This window comes from Columba livia, chromosome 32 (genome assembly GCF_036013475.1).
Source record: "Columba livia isolate bColLiv1 breed racing homer chromosome 32, bColLiv1.pat.W.v2, whole genome shotgun sequence".
NCBI lineage: Eukaryota > Metazoa > Chordata > Aves > Columbiformes > Columbidae > Columba > Columba livia.
The window spans coordinates 646,418-670,732 of record NC_088633.1 but is presented as its reverse complement, the minus strand read 5'-3'; the positions used below and the strand labels follow the sequence as shown (position 1 = coordinate 670,732).

Below are 24,315 nucleotides of genomic sequence, written 5' to 3'. Positions count from 1 at the left end.
CCTCTCCTCGCCCCACCCTCCTTCCCACCTCATCCCCACCCCTCCCAAGACCCGCCCCCTCTCCCAGCCCCACCCCTCCCAAGACCCGCCCCCTCTCCCAGCCCCGCCCCTCCCAAGACCCGCCCCCTCTCCCAGCCACGCCCCTCTCAAGCCGCGCCCCTCTCCTCGCCCCACCCTCCTTCCCACCTCCACCCCACCCCTCCCAAGACCCGCCTCCTCTCCCAGCCCCACCCCTCCCAAGACCCGCCCCCTCTCCCAGCCCCACCCCCCTTCCCACCTCTGCCCCACCCCTCCCAAGACCCGCCCCCTCTCCCAGCCCCACCCTCCTTCCCACCTCCGCCCCACCCCTCCCAAGACCCGCCTCCTCTCCCAGCCCCACCCCTCCCAAGACCCGCCCCCTCTCCCAGCCCTACCCCCCTTCCCACCTCTGCCCCACCCCTCCCAAGACCCGCCTCCTCTCCAAGCCCCACCCCTCCGTCTCCCAGCCCCACCCCCTTTTCCAGCCCCACCCACCCTCTCACCTTCACCCCGCCCCTCTCCCAGCCCCACCCGCCTTCCCACCTCCGCCCCACCCCTCCCAAGCCGCGCCCCCTCAAACCCCACCTCTGGCCCCGCCCCCTCCCAGCCCCACCCCCTTTCCCATCCCCGCCCCTCCCAAGCCGCGCCCCCTCTCCCAGCCCCGTCCCTCCCAAGCCCCGCCCCGTGGGCGTGTCTACAAGACCATCCGAGTTTATTAAAGGCTCCGCGGGCCCGGGGGGGGTTTGGAGCCAGCCCAGACCCCCGGGGGCCGCCCGCGGGGGCGATTGTCGGGGCTGCACCGGGACGGGGGCACCGGAACGGGGGCGCCGGGGGGGCTGCGCCGGGGGGGCTGCACCGGGGGGGGCACCGGGGGGCATCGGAGCGGCGAAATTGGGGGGGGGGCGGGGGGAAGGTCCCGGTGCATTCGGGGGGTGGGGGTGAATGGGGGGTGCGGTACATTGTGGGGCGCTGGCGGGGGGAGAGGTGCCTGGTGAATGGGGGTCGTGGTGTATTGGGGGTTGAGAGTGGGGGGGCCTGGTGAATGGGGGTCCCGGTGCATTGGGGGTGTCATGGGAACGAGGTGGGGGGTCCCAATGCAATGGGGGGGGGGATCCCAATGCACTGGGGAGCCCGGTTGGGGGGGGGGTCCCGGTGCGGGGGGGTCCCGGATGATGCACAAAGCGCCCCCTGCGGTGCCCCTTGTGCTGGAGAGGGGGGGGCGGGGGGGGAGGTGACACCGGGGCTGGTGACACGTCGCATGGGGGGGGGGGGAGTGGGGGGCGGAACACGTGATGCAGGAGGTGACACCGCCCCGGGCACGGCGGGGGGGACAATGTTGTGGCCACCCCGGTGACATCACACGGGGACACCCTGGTGACATCACACGGGGACACGGACACCCCGGTGACATCACACGGGGACACCCCAGTGACATCACACGGGGACACCCTGGTGACGTTGCACGGAGCTGCTGGTGCACGGAGCGCCCCCCCCCCCCCCCCATCGACCCAAGCCCCCCCCACCCCGTGTGCAAGAGGCTGGTGGTGCACGGGGACACCCCACGGGGACACCCTGGGGACACCCCACGGGGACACCCCACGGGGACATCGCGGGGACACCCGGTCCTGGTGCACGGGGACACGCGCATCCTGGTGCCGCGCACGACGGAACTGGACGTGCAAGGGGGGGTGGGGGGGGTCCTGTGGCTCCTGGTGCACGTTGTGGGGGGGGGGGGATGAACGAGATGATGCACAAGAGAAATAAAAGGGGGGGGGGCTGTTGCACGGGGGTGTCGCACGAGGAAAAGTCCAGTCCCTGTGCACGAGGAAGGCGGGAACGTGAGTGCACGACGGGGGGCGGGGGGGGTGCACGAGGAAGGTTCTGGTCCCTTTGCACGGGGGTGTCGGTGCACGAGGGGGCGGGTCCTGGTGCACAATGGGGGGGGGGGGGGGGGGGGGGGGTCCTGGTGTGCGTGTGTGCGTCCCCGCCCCCGCCGTGTTGCACGAGGAGCTGCTGGTGCACGAGGCCTCCCTGCCCCCCCCCCCCTTGCACGTCGAGCTCCTCGTTCCCATCGCACAAGCAGCTGTTGCACGAGGCTCCCCCCCCCCAGTCCTGGTGCACGATGAGCTGTTTGCACGCGGTGCCTTTGCACGAGAGCCCCCCCCGCTCCTCTTGCACGAGGAGCCCTTGCACAAGCCCCCCCCCCCACTACACGAGGGTCCTGTTGCACGAGGATCCGTTGCACAAAACCCCTTGCACAAGCAGCCTTTGCACGAGGAGTCCTTGCACGAGCAGCCCTTGCACAAGACCCCCTTGCACGAGTGTCCCTTGCACGAGGAGCCCTTGCACGTGCAGTCCTTGCACAAGACCGAGTTGCACAAGGGTCCGTTGCACAAGACTCCATTGCATGAGGGTCCCTTGCACAAGACCCCGTTGCACAAGACCCCGTTGTACGAGCGTCCCTTGCACGAGGGCCCTTGCACGCACAGCCCTTGCACAAGACCCCATTGCACGAGTGTCCCTTGCACAAGACCCCCTTGCACGAGGGTCCCTTGCATGAGGGCCCTTGCACGAGCAGCCCTTGCACAAGACCCCGTTGCACGAGGGTCCCTTGCACGAGCAGCCCTTGCACAAGACCCCGTTGCACAAGACCCCCCTTGCACGAGTGTCCCTTGCACGAGTGTCCCTTGCACGAGGGCCCTTGCACGAGGGTCCCTTGCACGCGCAGCCCTTGCACAAGACCCCGTTGCACAAGACCCCCTTGCACGAGTGTCCCGGCGCGGGGTCCGGTCAGTGCTCAGCAGCGGTGCCGTCGCCGTTGGCCGTGATCGGGGGTGGGGGGGGCGGAGGCCGCCCGGGGACCCCCCCCCAGCCACTCACACCCGGGTCTGCTGCACCCACGGCGGGAAACTGCCTCTCCTGTGGGGGGATGGGCAGGGGCGCCGTCACCCCCCCCGGCCCCGCCCCCCCCGCCGTGTCCCCGCCCCCCCCCCGCGGGACCGTCACCCCACCCGCCCACCCACCCAACTCACCTGCGGTGGCTCCTGGGGACACTCGGGCGCTGGCGTCAGAACCCCCCCCAGCAAAAATGGTCCCAGCCCCCCCAATTGCCCCCCCCCCAAAAGGCCCCGCCCACCATAACAAATGTCCCCACCCAATAAAAATATGTCCCCACCCCCCCAAAATAATTGTCCCCACCCCCTTGTAACCCGATGTCCCTGTCCTGGACACGGCCCAGGGACACTTGTGTCACCACCCCCCCCCCCCCCCCGCCCCGGTGACATGAGATGGGGACACAAGACACGAGGATGGAGACGAGGCGGGTGACAGTGGGTGACAGCGGGTGACAGCGCTGGGGACGGTGGGTGCCCCCCCCATTACCCCCCCCCCCCCCAGCCACCCCCGGAGGGGGCGGTGACACTGATGTCCCCACCGGTGTCACCTCCCAGGGGACACGAGCAGGACAGGGACACCCCGCATGTGCCCCTAAGGGGGACATGGGGACACCTGGATCCGTGTCCCCAGTGTCCCCGAGCGACACGGGGACATGAGTGGGACAAGGGGACACCCAAGATCTGTGTCACCAGTGTCCCTGAGGGACATGGGGACACAGAGGGGACATGGGGACACCTGGATCCATGTCCCCAAGGGCTCCCAGTGTCCCTGAGGGCCGTGGGGACACAGAGGGGACATGGGGACACCTGGATCCATGTCCCCAAGGGTCCCCAGTGTCCCTGAGGGACGTGGGGACACAGAGGGGACATGGGGACACCTGGATCCATGTCCCCAAGGGCTCCCAGTGTCCCTGAGGGACGTGGGGACACAGACGGGACATGGGGACACTGGGGTCCCATAGCCCTGAGATGACAAGGGACAGCGGGAGGGGACAGGGACGTCCCCTTGGCAGGAGGGACGTGGGTACACCCTGGGGAACGTGTCCCCAGGGGGAAAAGGGACACAAGATGAACATGGGGACACCTGGATCCGGGTCCCCAAGGGGTCCCAATGTCCCCAAGGGACACAGGGACACAAGAGTGTCTTGGGGACACTTGGATCCATGTCCCCGAGGGACATGGGGACACAGAAGAGACAAGGGGACACCCGGATCTGTGTCGCCAAGGGGTCCCAGTGTCCCTGGGGACACGGGAGGGACATGGGGACACCTGCACCCATGTCCCAACTGTCCCCAGTGTCACTGAGGGACATGGTGACACGGGAGGGACATGGGGACACCTGGATCCATGTCCCAACTGTCCCCAGTGACCCCAAGGGACATGGGAGGGACATGGGGACACCTGGGTCCATGTCCCAACTGTCCCCAGTGTCACTGAGGGACATGGGGACAGGGGAGGGACATGGGGACACCTGGATCCATGTCCCAACTGTCCCCAGTGACCCCAAGGGACATGGGAGGGACATGGGGACACCTGGGTCCATGTCTCAAATGTCCGCAGTGACCCCAAGGGACATGGGGACACGGGAGGGACATGGGAACACCTGCAACCATGTCCCCAAGGGGTCACAGTGTCCCTGGGGACACAGAGGGGTCCTGGGGACACCTGGATCCGTGTCCCCAGTGTCCCCAGTGTCCCCCGGGCTGTACCTGGGGGTGACGGGGCCGTGGGGACAGTGGGACCCACCTGGGACGTCACCGGAGGCCGAGGGTCCCGGTCCAAGGGGCCGGGCTACCTGACGGGCAACTGGCGGCAGAGAGAGACAGGTCAGGGCCACCGGGACGCGGGGGACGTGGGGACATGGGGGGGCCAAGGGGGACATGGGGGACTTGGGGGACATGGGGACACAGGGGACATGGGGGGGCAAGGGGGACGTGGGGGACGTGGGGACACGGGGGACATGGGGGGGCAAGGGGGACATGGGGGACGTGGGGACACGGGGGACATGGGGGACGTGGGGACACAGGGGACACGGGGACACCGCGTGTCCCCAGGCCGAGGAGGGGGCTCCACAACGGGGGGGGGTGGGGGTGGCCTTGGGGACACGCTGGTGGCCCCGGCCCTGGGCTGGGGGGGGTTTGTCACCCCCTCACGTCCTTCTGGTGGCCCTGCAGGTGGCCCTGTCCCCCCCGGGGGTGACAATGTCCCCTCAGGGTGGATCTGTCCCCACTGGGGGGGTCACTTTGTCCCCCCGGGGTGACAATGTCCCCCAGGGGTGGCCCTGTCTCCATTGGAGGGTCACTCTGTCCCCATTGTGGGGGGTCACTCTGCCTCCCCCCGGGGTCACTTTGTCCCCTCGGGGTGGCCCTGTCCCCACTGGGGGTCACAATGTCCCCCCTGGGGTGTCCCTGTCTCTGCGCCCCCTGCAGGGTCCCCGTGTCCCCGCCAGGGGTGGCTTTGTCCCCTTGTGTCCCCCCAGGGGTGACTGGAGCGTCCTGGGCTGACAATACCCCCGGGGGTCCCCATAGACCCCCCAGCAAGGCAAATAACGCCCAATGGGCACCCAGACCCCCCATGGGCACCCAACCCCCATGGGCACCCAGACCCCCCCATGGGCACCCAGACCCCCCGTGGGCACCCAGACCCCCCCGTGGGCACCCAGACCCCGCCAAGGGCACCCAGACCCCCCATGGGCACCCAGACCCCCGTGGGCACCCAGACCCCCCAAGGGCACCCACCCCCCCGTGGGCACCCAGACCCCCCCATGGGCACCCAGACCCCGCCAAGGGCACCCAGACCCCCCATGGGCCCCCCCCCCACCATGGGCACCCAGACCCCCTCCCATTGACACCCATGTCCCCCAATGACACCCGTGTCTCCCCATTGACACCTCCAGCCCCCGGGTTCCCTGTCCCCCCATTGACACCCATGTCCCCCATTGATACCCACGTCCCCCCATTGACACCCATGTTCCCCATTGATGCCCATGTCCCCCCATTGATGCCCATGTCCCCCATTGGTTCCCATGTCCCTCCATTGACACCCATGTCCCCCCACTGACGCCCCCAGCCCGTGGGTCCCCCATCCCCCCATTGACACCCATGTCCCCCCATTGGTTCCCATGTCCCCCCATTGACACCCATGTCCCCCCACTGACGCCCCCAGCCCGCGGGTCCCCCATCCCCCCGCCCCCCCGTCCCCAGCGCGGGATGGCCGATGTGACACGGAGCAGAGCAATGACATTGTAATTTCCACCTGAGCGTCGAGCAGCCGCCGCCGCCCCTCGGGGGGGTCGTGGGCGCCCAAGTGATGATCCCTGCGCAGCTCCTGCTCCACCAGCATCAGCCTGCGGGGCCAGGCTTCACCGGGGTCACGCGGCCCCCCCGGGGACACGGGGACACCCAGGGGACACCCCCACGGACATGGGGACACCCTGGGCCAGGCTTCACCGGGGTCACGCGGCCCCCCCGGGGACACGGGGACACCCAGGGGATACCCCCACGGACATGGGGACACCCTGGGGACACCCTGGGTCATAGGGACACCCTGGGGACACCCTGGGGACACCCCAGGCCATGGGGACACCCTGGGTCATGGGGACACCCTGGTGCCACCCCAGGCCATGGGGACACCCAAGGCCATGGGGACACCCTGGGGACACCCTGGGGACACCCCAGTCCATGGGGACACCCGAGGCCATGGGGACACCCTGGATCATGGGGACACCCTGGGGACACCCCAGGCCATGGGGACACCCTGGATCATGGGGACACCCTGGGGAGACCCTGGGGCCACCCTGGGGACACCCGAGGCCATGGGGACACCCGAGGCCATGGGGACACCCGAGGCCACGCTGACCCCCGGCGCACCCCTACCCCCCCCCCCGCCCCCCCGCGGCGTCCCCCTGTCCCGGCGCCGGTCCGTCCGTTCCCTCACCTGCCGATGATGCTCTTGATCTGCGAGTCCTTCTCGGCCTGCTGCTGGCGCAGGCGCCGCTCGCTCAGCTCCAGGCGCTGCTGGTACTGCAGCAGGATGCGGCTCGTCTGCTCCTCCTGCGTCACCAGCCGCCGCTCGTACTCCTCCAGCTTGCGGTTGGACATGTGCAGCCGCTCCTTCAGCGAGTGGATCTCCTCCTCGTACTCCTTCACCTGCCCAAGGACACACTGCAGGCGCCCGCGCCGCCGCCTCCGCCGCGGGGGACGGACAGCGGGGACCCGCCGGGGACCCGAGACGGGGACGGAGACCCACTGGGGACCCACCGTGGGGGGATGGAGACCGGGGACCCACCAGGGACCCGCCACGGGGGGACGGACAGCGGGGACCCGCCGGGGACCCAACACGGGGGACGGACAGCGGGGACCCACTGGGGACCCGCCATGGGGGGATGGAGACCAGGGAACCCACTGGGGACCCACCAGGGAACCCACCAGGGATCCACCATGGTAGGATGGACACCGGGACCCACTGGGGACCCGCCATGGGGGGACGGAGACCCACCGGGGACCCGCCATGGGGGGATGGAGACCAGGGAACCCACTGGGGACCCACTGGGGACCCACCACAGGGGGATGGAGACTGAGGACCCATCGGGGACCCACCATGGTGGGATGGAGACCAGGGACCCACCAGGGAACCCACCAGGGAACCCACCAGGGAACCCACCACGGTGGGGACCAAAGACCTGGGAACCCACCAGGGAACCCACCAGGGAACCCACCAGGGAACCCACCACAGTGGTGACCCAAGACTCAGGAGCCCAGCACAGTGATGACCAACCCCTCAGGTTCCCCCAGTGCTGACGCCCAAACACTTTGGGCTCCCACCACGGTGACAACCCAAGACCCGGGAACCCAGCACAGTGGTGACCGAAGACCTGGGACCCCGCCATGGGGACACCCAAAGACCTGGGACTCTGCCATGGGGACACCCAAAGACCTGGGACCCCGCCATGGGGACACCCAAAGACCTGGGACTCTGCCATGGTGACACCCAAAGACCTGGGACCCCGCCATGGGGACACCCAAAGACATGGTACCCTGCCATGGTGACACCCAAAAACCTGGGACCCTGTCATGGTGACACCCAAAGACATGGGACCCCGCCATGGGGACACCCAAAGACCTGGGACTCTGCCATGGGGACACCCAAAGACCTGGGACCCCGCCATGGGGACACCCAAAGACATGGGACCCCGCCATGGGGACACCCAAAGACATGGGACCCCGCATGGGGACACCCAAAGACCTGGGACTCTGCCATGGGGACACCCAAAGACATGGGACCCTGGGTCTATCAGGGCCATCTCCTGGGTTCCTGGGCCCATCAGGGCCATCTCCCGGGTTGTCCCCGTGCCCCGGACGCCTGGGTCCCTACCCGGTCCAGCCGGCTCTCGTCCATGGACTTGGAGTACTCCTTGAGCTTGTACTCCTCGCGCTCGATGTGGGAGCTCTCGATGTCGGCCGACAGGTGGGGCATGTTGGACACCCAGGCCACCGTGCGCTCGGCCGCCGGCATCACCGGGTTCAGCGTCGACGGCGTCTGCGAGGCCTGGGACGGCGGGGACGGCGTCACCGGGCCTGGCGCTGCCGTGGCCCCATGTCCCACCATGGCCCCATGTCCCCACGTCCCCATGTCCCACCATGACCCCCAAACCCACCATGTCCCCATGTCCCCATGTCCCCCATCCCCACCGTGTTCCCATGTCCCCATGTCCCACCCTGTCCCCGTGTCCCTCATGTCCCCATGTCCCACCCCATCCCCATGTCCCCCATCCTCACCACATCCCACCATGTCCCCATGTGTCCATCCCCACCTCCCACCATGTCCCCCATGTCCCACCCTGTCCCCATGTCCCCCATCCCCACCATGTCCCCATGTCCCCGTGGGCCCATGTCCCCATCCCCATGTCCCCATGTCCCCGTGTCCCTGTGTCACCACGTCCCCATCCCTGTGTCCCCATGTCCCCATGTCCCTCATGTCCCCATGTCTCACCCTGTCCCCATGTCCCACCAGTTCTCCATGTCCCCCATCCCCACCATGTCCCACCCTATCCCCACGTCCCCATCCCCATGTCCCCATGTCCCCACATCCCCGTGTCCCCATGTCCCCACATCCCCGTGTCCCCATGTCCCCACGTCCCCGTGTCCCCGCGTCACCTGCTTGGTGATGGGCGGCTTCCCGCCGGCCACCGAGGGCTCCTTGGCCAGCGAGGGCTGCCGGGAGCGGGGGGGCCCGTAGGTGGGCTCGGGGGACGCCAGCAGGTTCCCGCTGGCCGGCCGGGGCTTCGGGGGCACCCCCAGGGCGGCGGGGCCCCCCCCCTTGCCGGCGCGGGCGCCGCGGGGCGTGGGGGGCGGGGGGGCGCCGATGGTGATCTGGGGGGGGGCCAGGCTGTCCTGCAGGGACAGCTGCCGGCGCCCGAAGTCGCCCCCCGGGCGCGCGAACTCGTCGCTGTAGCTGTGGCTGTGCGTGATGTGCTTGGGCGCCGGGGGGGCCGCCAGCTCCTCGCTCTTGCTGTACACGTGCAGGGGGTGCGGGTGGGCGGCCGGGGGGGGCGCGAAGGGGCCGTCCCCGCCCCCCCCTCCGCCGCCGCCGCCGCCGCCCCCCCCCAGCGCCTCGGGGCCCCGCAAAGGTCCGTCGGCCGCCAGGTGGAACAGGGGGTTCTGGAAGGAGAGCGGCACCCGCAGCGGCGGCTCCGGGACCCCCAGGCGCGGGGGGGCCAGGCTGGAGGCGCTGCCCTGGGACAGGCGGCCGGGCCGCAGCCCCCCCGGCGCGGCGCCCCCCGCCAGCAGCTCGGCGGGCAGGCTGGGCACGCTGTCCACGCGCCCGTCCTGCAGGTCCAGCATGGACACGCTCTTGCCCACGCCCAGGGGGGGGGCCCCCCCGGCCGCCCTCAGGCTCCGTCAGGTCCGAGCTGCTGGTGCAGTAGGCGGGGGACGAGCGCGCCAGGGGGGGGCGGCTCAGCACCAGCACCTCCTGCGGCCCCTTCTCCTGCGGCGGCGACGGCAGGCGCGGCACCTCCATGGAGCTGCGGGCGCGGGGACGGGGGACACGGACGCGGGACGCGTGGGACACGGCGTGCGCGGGACCAACGCAGCTCAGGCTGCATCTCCATCCCATGCCATGCCACGCCATCCCATCTCCATCCCATCCCATCCCATCCCATCCCATCCCATCTCCATCCCATGCCATGCCATGCCATCCATCCCATCCATCCCATCCCATCCCCATCCCATCCATCCCATCCCATTCCATCCCATCTCCATCCCATGCCATGCCATCCCATCCCATCTCCATCCCATCCCACCCCATCCCATCTCCATCCCATCTCATCCATCCCATCTCCATCCCATCTCCACCCCATCTCTGTCCCATCCAATCCCATCCCATCCCATCTCCATCCCATCCCATCTCCATCCCATCCCATCTCATCCATCCCATCTCCATCCCATCTCCACCCCATCTCCATCCCATTCAACCCATCCCCATCCCACCTCCATCCCATCTCCATCCCATCCCATCTCCATCCCATCTCCATCCCATCTCCATCCCATCCAATCCCATCCCATCTCCATCCCATCCCATCTCCATCCATCCCATCCCATCTCCATCCTATCCCATCTCCACCCCATCTCCATCCCATCCAATCCCATCCCACCCATCCCCATCCCATCTCCATCCCATCTCCATCCCATCTCATCTCCATCCCTTCCCCATCCCATCCCATCCCATCCCCATCCTCATCCCATCTCCATCCCACCCCATTCCATCCCACCCCATCTCCACCCCATCCCACCCCATCCCATCTCCATCCCATCCCACCCCACCCCATCCCCATTCCTGCTCCCGTCCCACCTCCATCCTCCTCCCACCCCGTCCCAGCACCCACCTGTTGAGGCCCCGCACCATGTAGGACTGGAGGTCAATGGAGCTGCAAAGGCAGAGGGGGGGTGACCAAGGGACCCATGGCAGGGGACACCCCAGGTGAGACCAGGGCCATGGAGTAATATGGGGGGACACCATGGGGACACGAGGGGACACAGCAGGGAGAAATGGGGGTGGGATGCAAGAAAACCACGAGGTACCGGGGGATGTGGAGGCCTCATGGGGATGGAGGTGACACGAGGATGGAGGGACCATGGGATGGAGGGACCACGGGGATGGAGGGACCATGGGATGGAGGGACCACGGGGATGGACGTACCATGGGATGGAGAGACCATAGGGATGGAGCTACCACGAGGATGCAGACACCATAGGGATGGAGATACCACGGAATGGAGGGACCACTGGGACTGGGATGGAGCTACGATGAGAATGGAAGAACCACAGGGATGGTGGTACCATGGGATGGAGTGTCATGGGATGGAGTATCATGGGATGGAGTATCATGGGATGGAGGCACCATGGGATGGAGTGTCATGGGATGGAGGCACCATGGGATGGAGTATCATGGGATGGAGTGTCATGGGATGGAGGCACCATGGGATGGAGTGTCATGGGATGGAGTGTCATGGGATGGTGGCACCATGGGATGGAGTGTCATGGGATGGTGGCACCATGGGATGGAGTGTCATGGGATGGAGTGTCACGGGATGGTGGCACCATGGGATGGAGTGTCATGGGATGGAGTGTCATGGGATGGAGTGTCATGGGATGGAGTGTCATGGGATGGTGGCACCATGGGATGGAGTGTCATGGGATGGAGTGTCATGGGATGGTGGCACCATGGGATGGTGGCACCATGGGATGGAGTGTCATGGGATGGTGGCACCATGGGATGGAGTGTCATGGGATGGAGTGTCATGGGATGGTGGCACCATGGGATGGAGTGTCATGGGATGGAGTGTCATGGGATGGTGGCACCATGGGATGGTGGCACCACGGGATGGAGGCACCATGGGATGCAGTATCATGGGACCGTGGGACGGAAGGGCCCGAGGCGGCGGCGGGTCGCACCTGTTGAGGTCGCGCACCAGGTAGGGCTGCAGGTCGGCCGAGGGGCCGCGCAGCACCAGCCCCTTGGGGGGCAGGCGCTCGCCCTGGCTGGGCTGGCGCTGCAGGTGCGGGTTGCGCAGCGCCACGCTGATGTCGGTCAGCAGCCGCGGCAGCGGGCCCAGCTTCAGCAGCGCCTCCTGCGGGACGCGGCGGGGGCTCAGCTCGGGGGGACGCGGGGGGGTGGGACCCCGGGGACCTCCCGTGGTGGGACATGGGACCCCACAGACCTCTCGTGCTGGGACATGGGACCTCATTGACCTCCCATGGTGGGACATGGGACCCCAGGGACCTCATTGACCTTCCACAGTGGGACATGGGACCTCATTGACCTCCTGTGGTGGGACATGGGACCTCATTGACCTCCTGTGGTGGGACATGGGTGGATGGGACCTCATTGACCTTCCATAACGGGACATGGGACCTCATTGACCTCCCGTGGTGCGACATGGGACCCTAGGGACATGCCATGGTGGGACATGGGTGGGTGGGACCTCATTGACCTCCTGTGGTGGGACATGGGTGGATGGGACCTCATTGACAATCCATAGTGGGATATGGGACCTCATTGACCTCCCATGGTGCGACATGGGACCCTAGGGACATGCCATGGTGGGACATGGGTGGGTGGGACCCCAGTGACCTCCTGTGGTGGGACATGGGTGGATGGGACCTCATTGACCTCCCGTGGTGGGACATGGGACCCCAGTGACCTCCCATGGTGGGACATGGGTGGGTGGGACCTCATTGACCTCCCGTGGTGGGACATGGGACCCCAAAGACCTCCCGTGGTGGGACATGGGTGGATGGGACCTCATTGATCTTCCATAGAGGGACATGGGTGGATGGGACCTCATTGACCTCCCGTGGTGGGGACACGGGTGGGTGGGCCCCCATTGCCCTCCCGTGGTGGGACCCGGGTGGGTGGGACCCCATTGTCCCCCCGCGGCGGCCGCGTCCCGGCGCACCTTGCTGAGCTGGGACATGACCTCCCAGAGCAGCGCGTGCAGCGTGGACAGCTCGCGGCCCAGGTCGATGTAGCCCTCGAAGCTGGTGCTGTTGGTCAGCGTGTCCAGGTTGGAGATCTCGTACAGGAACTGCTGCATGCTGGTCCACTCCAGCTCCAGGAACTCGTTCATGAAGGCCATGTACTCCTCCTTGCTGCCAAACCTGGGGACGCGGCACCGCGGTCACCGCGGGCCACCGCCGCCCTTCCACTCCTCCGGGTTCCGGGTGTTCCTCCAGAATGAGGCGTCTGGTCTTCAGCCACCTCCACCACCTACTGGGCTCCACCATCCACTCACTGGGGCTCTACCACCCACTGGGCTCCACCACCCACTGGGCTCCACCACCCATGTTGACCCATCACCCATCAGCTCATCCATCTTCTGTCCATCCCTCTGCTTTCAGTCCATCCATCACCCCATCCGCGGATTTCCCAACCATGGTCCATCAACTCATCCATCTTCTGTCCATCCATCTTCATGTCCATCCACCCATCTTCTGTCCATCCATCCATTGTCATGTCCATCCATCTTCATGTCCATCCACCCATCTTCTGTCCATCCATCCATCTTCATGTCCATCCATCTTCATGTCCATCCATCTACCCATCTTCTGTCCATCCATCATCATGTCCATCCATCTTCATGTCCCTCCATCCATCCGTCTATCCATCCATCTATCCATCCATCCATCCATCTTCTGTCCATCCATCCATCCATCCGTCCATCCATCTTCTGTCCATCCATCCATTTGTCCATCCATCCATCCATCTTCTGTCCATCCATCCGTCTATCCATCCATCCATCTTCCGTACGTCCATCCATCCATCTTCTGTCCATCCATCTGTCCATCCATCCATCCATTCGTCTATCCATCCATCTTCTGTCCATCCATCCATCTATCTATCCATCCATCTTCTGTCCATCCATCCATCTGTCCATCCATCCATCTTCTATCCATCCATCCATCTATCCATCCATCCATCCATCCATCTATCCATCCATCCATCTGTCCATCCATCTATCTTCTGTCCATCCATCCATCCGTCTATCCATCCATATTCTGTCCATCCATCCATCCATCCATTCGTCCATCCATCTTCTGTCCATCCTTCCATCCACCCATCTTCTGTCCCTCCATCCACCCACCTTCCGTCCGTCCATCCGTCCATCCTCCGCCCACCCACCCGTCCCCCCTCCCTCCCCGGCGCCGCCGCCGCTCACTTGGTGAAGTTGGCCAGGTTCTGGATGACCTTGGCGATGAGCGTGAGCGTGCGCGCCGTCTGCTCGTCCGGGTACTCCTGCATCAGCCCGAACAGGCTCGGCGACATGACGGCGGGGCACAGGAAGCGCAGGAACAGCGAGGCGCTGATGAGCCGGTCGGCGACGTCCTCGCGGCCGCGCTCGGCGCAGCGCAGCCGCCACGACACGAACACCTCCTTGAGCTCCCGCGGGAACACGCTGCGGGGCGGCGGGGCGGGGGTCGCACACGGGGCGCCGCGGGGCGCCGCCGGGGCCCCGGCCCCCCCGCACTCACCAGTGCGAGTTGACCACCTTGCAGAGCGCCAGCTCGCAGCACATGCGCAGGTTGGCCTGGTGGTCGGCCAGCGTGGACGCCGAGCACTTCATGGGGTCCACCTCGCAGTTCTCCTCCGACTCGTACAGCGCGCGGATGAACTCGCCTGCGGGGGGCGGGACGTCACGGGGGGGGACGACGTCACGCGGGGGATGACGTCACGGGGGGGATGACGTCACGGGGGGGACCGCGATATCACAGCGGGGATGTCACAGGGGGACTGGGATGTCGGGGGGGACTGGGATGTCACAGGGGGGACCACGATGTCACGGGGGGGACAGCGATGTCATGGGGGGGGCCGGGATGTGATGGGGGGGCCAGGATGTGACGGGGGGGACCGGGGGGACGTGGCCACAAGGGGGGTCCACCCGACCACCTCAGAGCCAGGTCAACATGGACAAAGTGGGGCCAGGGAGCACCCAACTGTGCCGTTGCCACCTCAAGGGGACGTGGCCATGAGAAGGGACCACCCAACCATCCCATAACCACGTCAATGGAGATCTGTCCCCATGGTGACCACCCACCATCCCACGGCCATGTCAATGGAGATCTGACCATGTGGTGACCACCCACCATCCCATGGCCATGTCAATGGAGATCTGACCATGTGTGACCACCCACCATCCCATGGCCATGTCAATGGAGATCTGACCATGTGTGACCACCCACCATCCCATGGCCATGTCAATGGAGATCTGACCATGTGTGACCACCCACCATCCCACGGCCATGTCAATGGAGATCTGACCATGTGGTGACCACCCATGGTCCCCTGGCCATGTCAATGGAGATCTGACCACGTGGTGACCACCCACCATCCCATGGCCATGTCAATGGAGATCTGACCATGTGGTGACCACCCACGGTCCCACGGTGGTGACGGTGACCCGGCCGTGCCGAGGACGTCCCGCGCTGGTGGACTCACCGATGGCGTCCTTGAGGTATTTCTGGCCGATGAGTTTCAGATACTCCTCTATGGCTTTCGTGGCGAGCGTGTTCTCCCGGAAGATCAGGTGCTCCCGGTCCATGAACCGATCCACCTCCGTCATGGCCATGTCCGACAGGAAGTCCTGCCCACAGCCATCAGGGCAGCCCAGTGCTGGCCACGCCCACCCTCCCTGCATCCTTCTGTCCGTCCGTCCATCCAGCCACATTCTTCTCCATCCATCCATGTTCTTCTCCATCCATCCATCTATCCATCCATCCATCTGTGTTCTTCTCCATCCATCCATCCACCCGTGTTCTTCTCCATCCATCCACCCATCCATCCGTGTTCTTCTCCATCCCTCCACCCATCTTTCCAACCATCCATCCATCCATCCATCTACCCAACCATCCATCCATCCATCTATCCAACCATCCATGCTGTTCTCCATCCATCCACGTTCTCCATCCATCCACGTTCTCCATCCACGCACCAATCCATCCATGTTCTCCATCCATCCATCCATCCACGTTCTCCATCCATCAATCCATCCACATTCTCCGTCCACCAATCCATCCATGTTCTCCATCCACATTCTCCATCCATCCATCCATGTTCTCTATCCATCAATCCATCCACGTTCTCCATCCATCCATCCATATTCTCCATCCATCCATCCATGTTCTCTATCCATCAATCCATTCATGTTCTCCATCCACGTTCTCCATCCACCCACCAATCCATCCATGTTCTCTGTCCATCAACCCGTCCACGTTCTCCATCCATCCATGTTCTCCATCCATCCACGTTCTCCATCCATCCACGTTCTCCATCCATCCATCCATCCATCCACGTTCTCCATCCATCCATCCACGTTCTCCATCCATCCACATTCTCCATCCATCCATCCACGTTCTCCACCCATCCACATTCTCCACCCACCCACCCACCCCCTCCTCCCCTCCCCCCCGCCCCTCCCCCTCCCCGCCCCCACCTTGGCCTTGCCGGTGCTCTGCAGGATGTGCACCAGCGCGCAGGCCACCTCCTCCTTGCTCTTGACGCTGAGCACGGGCTCCAGCACCGCGCACAGCATGCGGTAGTTGTTGGTGACGTACTCGGCGAACTCCTTGTAGAGCTCCATGGGCAGGATGCTCATGGTCTGGAAGCGGCTCTTGACCCGCAGCGCCGGGCAGCCCGCCTTGGCCTTGCTGCCGCTGGGCTGGCTCAGCGGGTACCACTGCTCGGCGAAGTGCCGCCCGGTGACGCTGGCGATGGGGATGCTCACCATCCCCACGTAGTTGCTCTTGTCCTTCTTGCGCTTCTTGTCCGTGTCCTTGTAGAGGTGCAGGCGGATGGTGCGCACGGCCGGCAGGTTGTTGAACTCGAAGTGCTCGCCCCAGAAGACGTTGTCGGTGCGCGCCTTGCTGGTGGTGCGCGCGTACAGCATGTCGTCCAGGCACAGCTCGCAGTAGTAGCGCTTCTTGGGGGGCAGGTCGCGCGCCTCGATCACCCACAGCTTCAGCACGTTGTCCACGCGACGGCTGTTGTCCTGCGGGGGGGGAGCGGGGGTCGGCGGGGGCGGGGGGGGTGGGGGGACGGTGGGGGGGACATGGGGACGGGTGGGGGATGGGGGGACGGTGGGGGGTGTGGGGATGGGTGGGGGATGGGGGTTCGGGTGGGGGCGTGGGGATGGGACGGGGAGGTGGGATGGGTGGGGGGCAGGGGGATGGGGGGTCGGTGGGTTATGGGGGGCGGTGGGGGGGTGGGGTCGGTGGGGGATGGGGGTTTGGGTGGGGGGCATGGGGATGGATGGGGGACGCGGGGATGGGTGGGGGGCGTGGGGATGGGGGATGGGTGGGGGATGTGGGGACAGTAGGGGGCGTGGGGGGGACGCGGGGATGGGTGGGGGGCGTGTGGATGGGTGGGGGGCGTGGGGACGGTGCGTGGGGAGCTGGGGGTTGACCAACCACATCCCCACCAGTTGACCAACCCCATCCCCACCAGTTGACCATCCTCATCCCCACCAGTTGACCATCCCCATCCCAACCAGTTGACCATCCCCATTCCCACCAGTTGACCATCCCCAATCCCACCAGTTGACCAACCCCATCCCAACCAGTTGACCATCCTCATCCCCACCAGTTGACCAACCACATCCCAACCAGTTGACCATCCCCAATCCCACCAGTTGACCATCCCCATTCCCACCAGTTGACCAACCCCATCCCAACCAGTTGACCAACCCCATCCCCACCAGTTGACCATCCTCATCCCCACCAGTTGACCATCCCCAATCCCACCAGTTGACCATCCCCATTCCCACCAGTTGACCATCCCCATCCCAACCAGTTGACCACCCCCATTCCCAACCAGTTGACCATCCCCATCCCAACCAGTTGACCATTCCCATCCCAACCAGTTGACCACCCCCATTCCCAACCAGTTGACCATCCCCATTCCCACCGGTTGACCATCCCCACCCCAACCAGTTGACCATCCCAACCAGCTGACCACCTCCATTCCCACCAGTTGACCATCCCCATTCCTACTGGTTGACCACCCCCATCCCCACCAGTTGACCCACCACCCCCACCCCCACCCACCAACCCCCCCCCTCCCCCACCTTATTGGGCTTCACCGCCCTCTGCAGGTTCTCGATCCACTTGTCCCTCTCGGCGGCCGAGCGGCAGGCGAAGCACTTGGTCCCCGAGGCCGTGGTGACCTGCGGGTGGCACCCAGCGGTGAGCGACCGGTGCCACCACGGGGGGGGGGGTGACACCCACCGGTGCCACCACAGGGGGGTGGGGGTGACACCCACCAGTGCCACCATGGGGTGGGGTGGGGGTGACACCCACAGATGCCACCATGGGGGGGGTGAGGGGGTGACACCCACCAGTGCCACTACGGGGGGGTGGGGGATGGGTGACACCCACTGGTGCCACCATGGGGGGGGGGCTGGGGGGTGACACCCACCAGTGCCACCACAGGGGGGTGGGGATGACACCCACCTGTGCGACCACGGGGGGGGGTGGGTGTGACACCCACCAGTCCCACCATGGGGTGGGGTGGGGGGGGTGACACCCACCAGTGACACCATGGGGGGGGGTGGGGGTGACACCCACCAGTGCCACCATGGGGGGGGTGGGGGGATGACACCCACCCGTGCGACCACGGGGGGGGTGGGTGTGACACCCACCAGTCCAACCATGCGGGGGATGGGGGGTGGGGGGGTGACACCCACCGGTGCCACCACAGGGTGGGGGGATGGTTGACACCCACCAGTCCCACCATGTGGGGGATGGGGGGTGGGGGGTGACACCCAGCGGTGCCACCACGCGGTGGGTGGGGGTGGGGGGGGTGCGGGGGAGGGGCCGCACCTCGAAGCAGAACTCCTGGCCCAGGATGCTGCTGTGCACGGCCTTGATGATGGAGTCCTCGTCCAGGTTGAGCTCCAGCGCCTCGGCCGCGCTGCTGGGGCTCAGCAGCGACTCGTGCGAGTGCGACTCCTTGAAGCTCTGCATCAGGCGGGCCCTGCGGGCGGGGGAGGGCGCGCCTGCGTGGGGAGGGCGGGGGTGGGGGTGGGGGGGGGAGGGGGGGCTGTGGGGGGGGTGGGGGGGGGGAGGGGTGCCTGGGGGGGGGAGGGTGCCTGGGTGGCGGGGGGGGGGGTGGGGTGCGGCCATGCGAGCGGGGCGGGGGGGGGGTGCTGGTGCTGCTGGGCCGGGTGCTGAGTGCAGGGCGGGGGGTACCTGGGGCGTCCGCACGGGGGACCCTGGGGACCCAGGCGTCCGGCGGCGGGACGGACGGACGGACAGAGAGACACAGAGTCAGGGTGGGAGGAGGGGGGGGGGGGGGTTGGGGGGGTTGGGGGGGGGGGGCGCCCGGGATTGACCCCGCACCCCGAAACAGCGGGGGAGGCGGGAGGTTGGGGACGCAAAGCTGGGGGAGACCCAGGCGTCCGGGGTGACAAAGTCACAGGGGACCCAGGCGTCCGGGGACCCCTAACTCAAAATGGGAGGACCCAGGCGTCCAGGGCTCCAAAGTCACAGGGGACCCAGGCGTCCGGGGACCCCTAACTCAAAATGGGAGGACCCAGGCATCCAGGGCTCCAAAGTCACAAGGGACCCAGGCGTCCGGGGTGACAAAGTCACAGGGGACCCAGGCGTCCGGGGACCCCTAACTCAAAATGGGAGGACCCAGGCGTCCAGGGCTCCAAAGTCACAAGGGACCCAGGCGTCCGGGGAGACAAAGTCACAGGGGACCCAGGCGTCCGGGGACCCCTAACTCAAAATGGGAGGACCCAGGCGTCCGGGCACCCCAAAAACCAGGGGGATCCAGGTATGAGCCACCCCCCCAAATCAAGGGGGGGACCCAGACATCCAGGCCCCCCCTGCCAAAAGGGACCCAGGCATCCGGGCCCCCCCCCGCCAAAAGGGACCCAGGCGTCCGGGCCCCCCGGCAGCCGCCGCCATGGAGCCGCCCCCAGGCGCCAAATTTATCCCCCGGGCTGCGTCAGCAGCGGCCACGTCCCCATGTCCCCATGTCCCCAATGTGTCCCCGTGTCCCCAATGTGTCCCCATGTCCCCAACGTCACCGGCACCCGGGGGGGGTACTAAAAATACCCTCCCCTTGGGGACAAGGGACATTCCCCCGGCACCCAGGGGACGTCCCAAGGGACCCTCCTTGGGGACAAGGGACACCCCGGCGACACCGAGGACACGGGACCGACCCCCACGGGCGGTGACGGGGACACGGGGACGGGCGCCAGCGCGTCACACCCACCGGTGACAAGTGACGTCGGTGCCACCTGGTCCCCAACGCATCCCCAAGGTGGGGGTGGGGACAGCAGGGACTTGTCACCCGTGGGGACAATGGGGACACTGGGAACCTGTCACACAAGGGGACACTGGGGGACAGGCGGTACCTGTCACACATGGGGACAATGGGGACACTGGGAACCTGTCACACATGGGGACAATGGGGACACTGGGAACCTGTCACCCGTGGGGACACTGGGGACATCCTTGTGCCCATCCTGGGGACGCGGGGGAGCAGGATTGTCCCTGAGCTGTCCCCAAGGTGTCCCCGGGGTGTCCCCAAGGTGTCCCCCCACCCAACAACCTGCTCCCTGCACCCCCAGCGCTGTCCCCAGGGTGTCCCTGTACTGTCCCCATCCTGTCCCCAGGGTGTCTCTGTCCCATCCCTGTCCCATCCCCGTGCTGTCCCCATGCTGTCACTGTGCTGTCCCCGTGCTGTCCCCATGCTGTCCCCGTGCTGTCCCCATGCTGTCCCCGTGCTGTCCCTGGGTGTCCCTGTGCTGTCCCTGTCCTGTCCCCACCCTGTCCCAGTCCTGTCCCCGTGCTGTCCCCATCCTCTCCATGGGTGTCCCCATGCTGTCCCCACCTTGTCCCCATGCTGTTCCCGTCCTGTCCCCCGGTGTCCCTGTCCCGTCCCTGGAGTGTTCCCAGGTGCCCCCGTCCCGTCCCCAGGTGTCCCCGTGCTGTCCCTATCCTGTCCCCATCCCGCACCAGATGTCCCCATCCTGTCCCCATCCTGTCCCCATCCTATCTCCGTCCTGTCCTTGGGTGTCCCCGTGCTGTCCCCACCTCGTCCCCACACTGTCCCCATCCTGTCCTGTCCCTGGGGTGTCCCCGGGTGTCCCCGTCCTGTCCCCGGGTGTCCCCGCGCTGTCCCCCGCCTTGTCCCCGTGCTGTCCCCATCCTGTCCCCGTGCTGTCCCCAGGTGTCCCCGTCATGTCCCCCCCTTGTCCCCGTGCTGTCCCCCCCTTGTCCCCGCACTGTCCCCATCCTGTCCTGTCCCAGGGGTGTTCCCTGGTGTCCCCGTCCTGTCCCCCGCGCTGTCCCCAGGTGTCCCCGTCATGTCCCCCCCTTGTCCCCGTGCTGTCCCCCCCTTGTCCCTGCGCTGTCCCCCCCTTGTCCCTGCGCTGTCCCTGGGTGTCCCCGTCCTGTCCCCGCCTTGTCCCCGTGCTGTCCCTGGGTGTCCCCGTGCTGTCCCCACGCTGTCCTGTCCCTGGGGTGTCCCCGGGTGTCCCCGTCCTGTCCCCGGGTGTCCGTGCACTGTCCCCGGGTGTCCCTGTGCTGTCCCCGCCTTGTCCCCACCTTGTCCCCGTGCTGTCCCCGCGCTGTCCCTGGGTGTCCCCGCGCTGTCCCCCCCTTGTCCCCGCGCTGTCCCCCCCTTGTCCCCGCGCTGTCCCCGGGGTGTCCCCGCGCTGTCCCCCCCCTCGTCCCCGCGCGTCCCCACCTGTCGTGGTCGGCGCTGCGGAAGCGCGGCAGGATCTGCCGGAAGCTGCTGGTGCGGTCCAGCTTGGGCTGGCTCTTGGTGCGCTTGATGGAGCTCTTGAGGCGGCGGCTCAGGAAGCCTTGCTGGGGTACAGGGGGCTGAGGGGGGGCCCGGTCGCCATGGCGACGGGGACCCGGGTTACCACGGCGACGGGGTGGGGGGTGACGGGCCGGGGGTGCCACGGCAACGGGGGGCGAAGGACGGAGGTTACCGCGGTAACGCGGGGGGAAGGACCAGGGTTGTCGTGGTGATGGGGGTAAAGCATCAGGGTTACCATGGCAACGGGAACGTGGGTTGCCACGGTGATGGGGGGGCAAAGGGCCGGGGTTGCCACGGCAACAGGGGGCAAAGGACTGAGGTTACCGCGGTAACGCGGGGGGAAGGACCAGGGTTGCCAGTGATGGGGGCAAAGCATCATGGTTACCATGGCAACGGGGAGCGTGGGTTGCCACGGTGATGGGGGGCAAAGGACCAGGATGCCACGGCAACAGGGGGCAAAGGACTGAGGTTACCGCGGTAACGCGGGGTGTTGGGGAAGGACCAGGGTTGTCGTGGTGATGGGGGCAAAGCATCAGGGTTGCCATGGCAACGGGGCGCCTGGGTTGCCGCGGTGATGGGGCAAAGGACAGAGGTTACCATGGTAATGCGGGGGGGGCAAAGGACCGAGGTTACCATGGTAACACGGAGGCCCAAAGCATCAGGGTTGCCATGGCGATGGGGAGCATCAGACTGGGGTTGCCACGGCAACAGAGATGTGGAGGAGCGGGTGGAACCACAGGGTAACCATGGCAACGGGGGGGGACACGACACAGCGGTGACACGGGGGGCAGGAGCGCGGTAACCGCAGCAACGGGCAGCCCTGCCGTAACCATGGCAACGTGGGAACGGGGTAACCACGGGGAGGTGGAGGTAACCACGGCAACATACAGGCACAGGACCGGGGTAACCATGGCAACGCCCACCACGGGGTGGGGGGGGTGGGGGATGGAGGTAACCACGGCAACACATGAGTGGGGTGACCACGGGGGGGGGTGGGGGGGAATGGGGGTATCCATAGCAACGCATGAGTGGGGTAACCACGGGGGGTGGGGGGGGATGGAGGTAACCATGGCAACGCATGAGTGGGGTAACCACGGGGGGTGGGGGGATGGAGGTTACCATGGCAACACGAGTGGGGTGACGGGGGTGGGGATGGAGGTAACCACGGCAACACATGAGTGGGGTGACGGGGGGGGGGTGGGGATGGAGGTAACCATGGCAACGCATGAGTGGGGTGACGGGGGGTGGGGGTGGGGATGGAGGTAACCATGGCAACGCATGAGTGGGGTGACGGGGGGGTGGGGGGGGATGGAGGTAACCACGGCAACACGTGAGCGCGGTGACCACGGGGGGCGGGATGGGGGTAACCATGGCAACATACGTGTGCGTGCGCGGGTGACACGCGCAGGGGCGGGGCTCACCGAGGGCCGGAAGGGCGGGGCGGGCGGGGCGTCCATGTTGATGCTGAGCTGCTTCCCCCCGGGGACGCTCTTCCTGCGCGAGCGGCCGCCGTGGTAATCTGGGGGGGCACGCGTCAGGGGCGCCGGGGACCCAGGCGTCCGGGGGACCCCCACCCCCCCAGCCACCCGCTGCGGGGCTGGAACCCAGGGACCCAGGCGTCCGGGGAAACCCAGGAGTCCGGGGAGGGGACCCAGGGACCAGGGAGGATTTGGGGGGACCCAGGCGTCCGGGGGAACCCAGGTGTCCAGGGGGACCCCCAACCCCCCAGCCACCCGCTGCGGGGCTGGAACCCAGGGACCCAGGCGTCCGGGGGAACCCAGGAGTCCGGGGAGGGGACCCAGGGACCAGGGAGGATTTGGGGGACCCAGGCGTCCGGGGGGACCCAGGTGTCCAGGGGGACCCCCAACCCCTTCCACCCGCTGCGGGGCTGGAGCCCAGGGACCCAGGCGTCCGGGGGAACCCAGGAGTCCGGGGAAGGGACCCAGGAGTTCAGGGAAGGGACCCAGGTGTCCTACGAGGGGACTCAGGAACCAGGGGGGATCTGGGGGGACCCAGGCGTCCGGGGGGACCCCTACCCCCCCTTCCACCCACTGCAGGGCTGGAATCAAGGGACCCAGGAGTCCGAGGGGACCCCCACCCCCCATCCACCCAGTGCGGGGCTGGAACCAAGGGACCCAGGCGTCCGGGGGGACCCAGGCATCCGGGGGAAGTCAGGTGTCCGGGGAGGGGACCCAGGAGTCCGGGAAAGGTTTGGGGGGACCCAGGTGTCCTGTGAGGGGACCAGGGAGGATTTGGGGGGACCCAGGCGTCCGGGGGCACCCAGGAGTCCAGGAAGGGGACCCAGGAGTCCGGGAAAGGTTTGGGGGGGACCCAGGTGTCCTGCGAGGGGGCTCAGGGACCAGGGAGGATTTGGGGGGACCCAGGTGTCCGGGGAAGGTTTGGGGGGCTCGAGGCCTCTGGAGGGGACACGGGGTGAGGGGACAATGGGGGGGCCCCCCTGACCCCCCATCACCCACTGCGGGGCTGGAACGGGGGGGACCCAGGAGTCCGGGGAGGGGACCCAGGAGTCCGGGGAGGGTTTGGGGGCTCCAGCCCTGACCCTGTGGGGAGG

At 66.9% G+C, this 24,315-nt stretch overlaps 1 protein-coding gene across 1 annotated transcript in view; it reads right to left on the bottom strand.

Moving 5' to 3' along the window:
- Positions 1-713: 713 nt before the first annotated feature.
- Positions 714-24,315, bottom strand: part of SYNGAP1 (synaptic Ras GTPase activating protein 1) — a 30,461-nt gene continuing 6,859 nt past the window's right edge. Inside the window, 17 exon segments of the mRNA XM_065044084.1 lie at positions 714-2,938; positions 6,166-6,258; positions 6,849-7,060; positions 8,286-8,459; positions 9,068-9,799; positions 9,801-9,936; positions 10,798-10,839; positions 11,867-12,042; positions 12,871-13,072; positions 14,131-14,367; positions 14,444-14,588; positions 15,408-15,552; positions 16,402-16,956; positions 18,031-18,129; positions 18,785-18,938; positions 21,666-21,787; positions 23,165-23,262. Of these exon segments, the coding sequence (XP_064900156.1) occupies positions 2,809-2,938; positions 6,166-6,258; positions 6,849-7,060; positions 8,286-8,459; positions 9,068-9,799; positions 9,801-9,936; positions 10,798-10,839; positions 11,867-12,042; positions 12,871-13,072; positions 14,131-14,367; positions 14,444-14,588; positions 15,408-15,552; positions 16,402-16,956; positions 18,031-18,129; positions 18,785-18,938; positions 21,666-21,787; positions 23,165-23,262 (3,452 nt within the window). The 3' untranslated portion in view covers positions 714-2,808.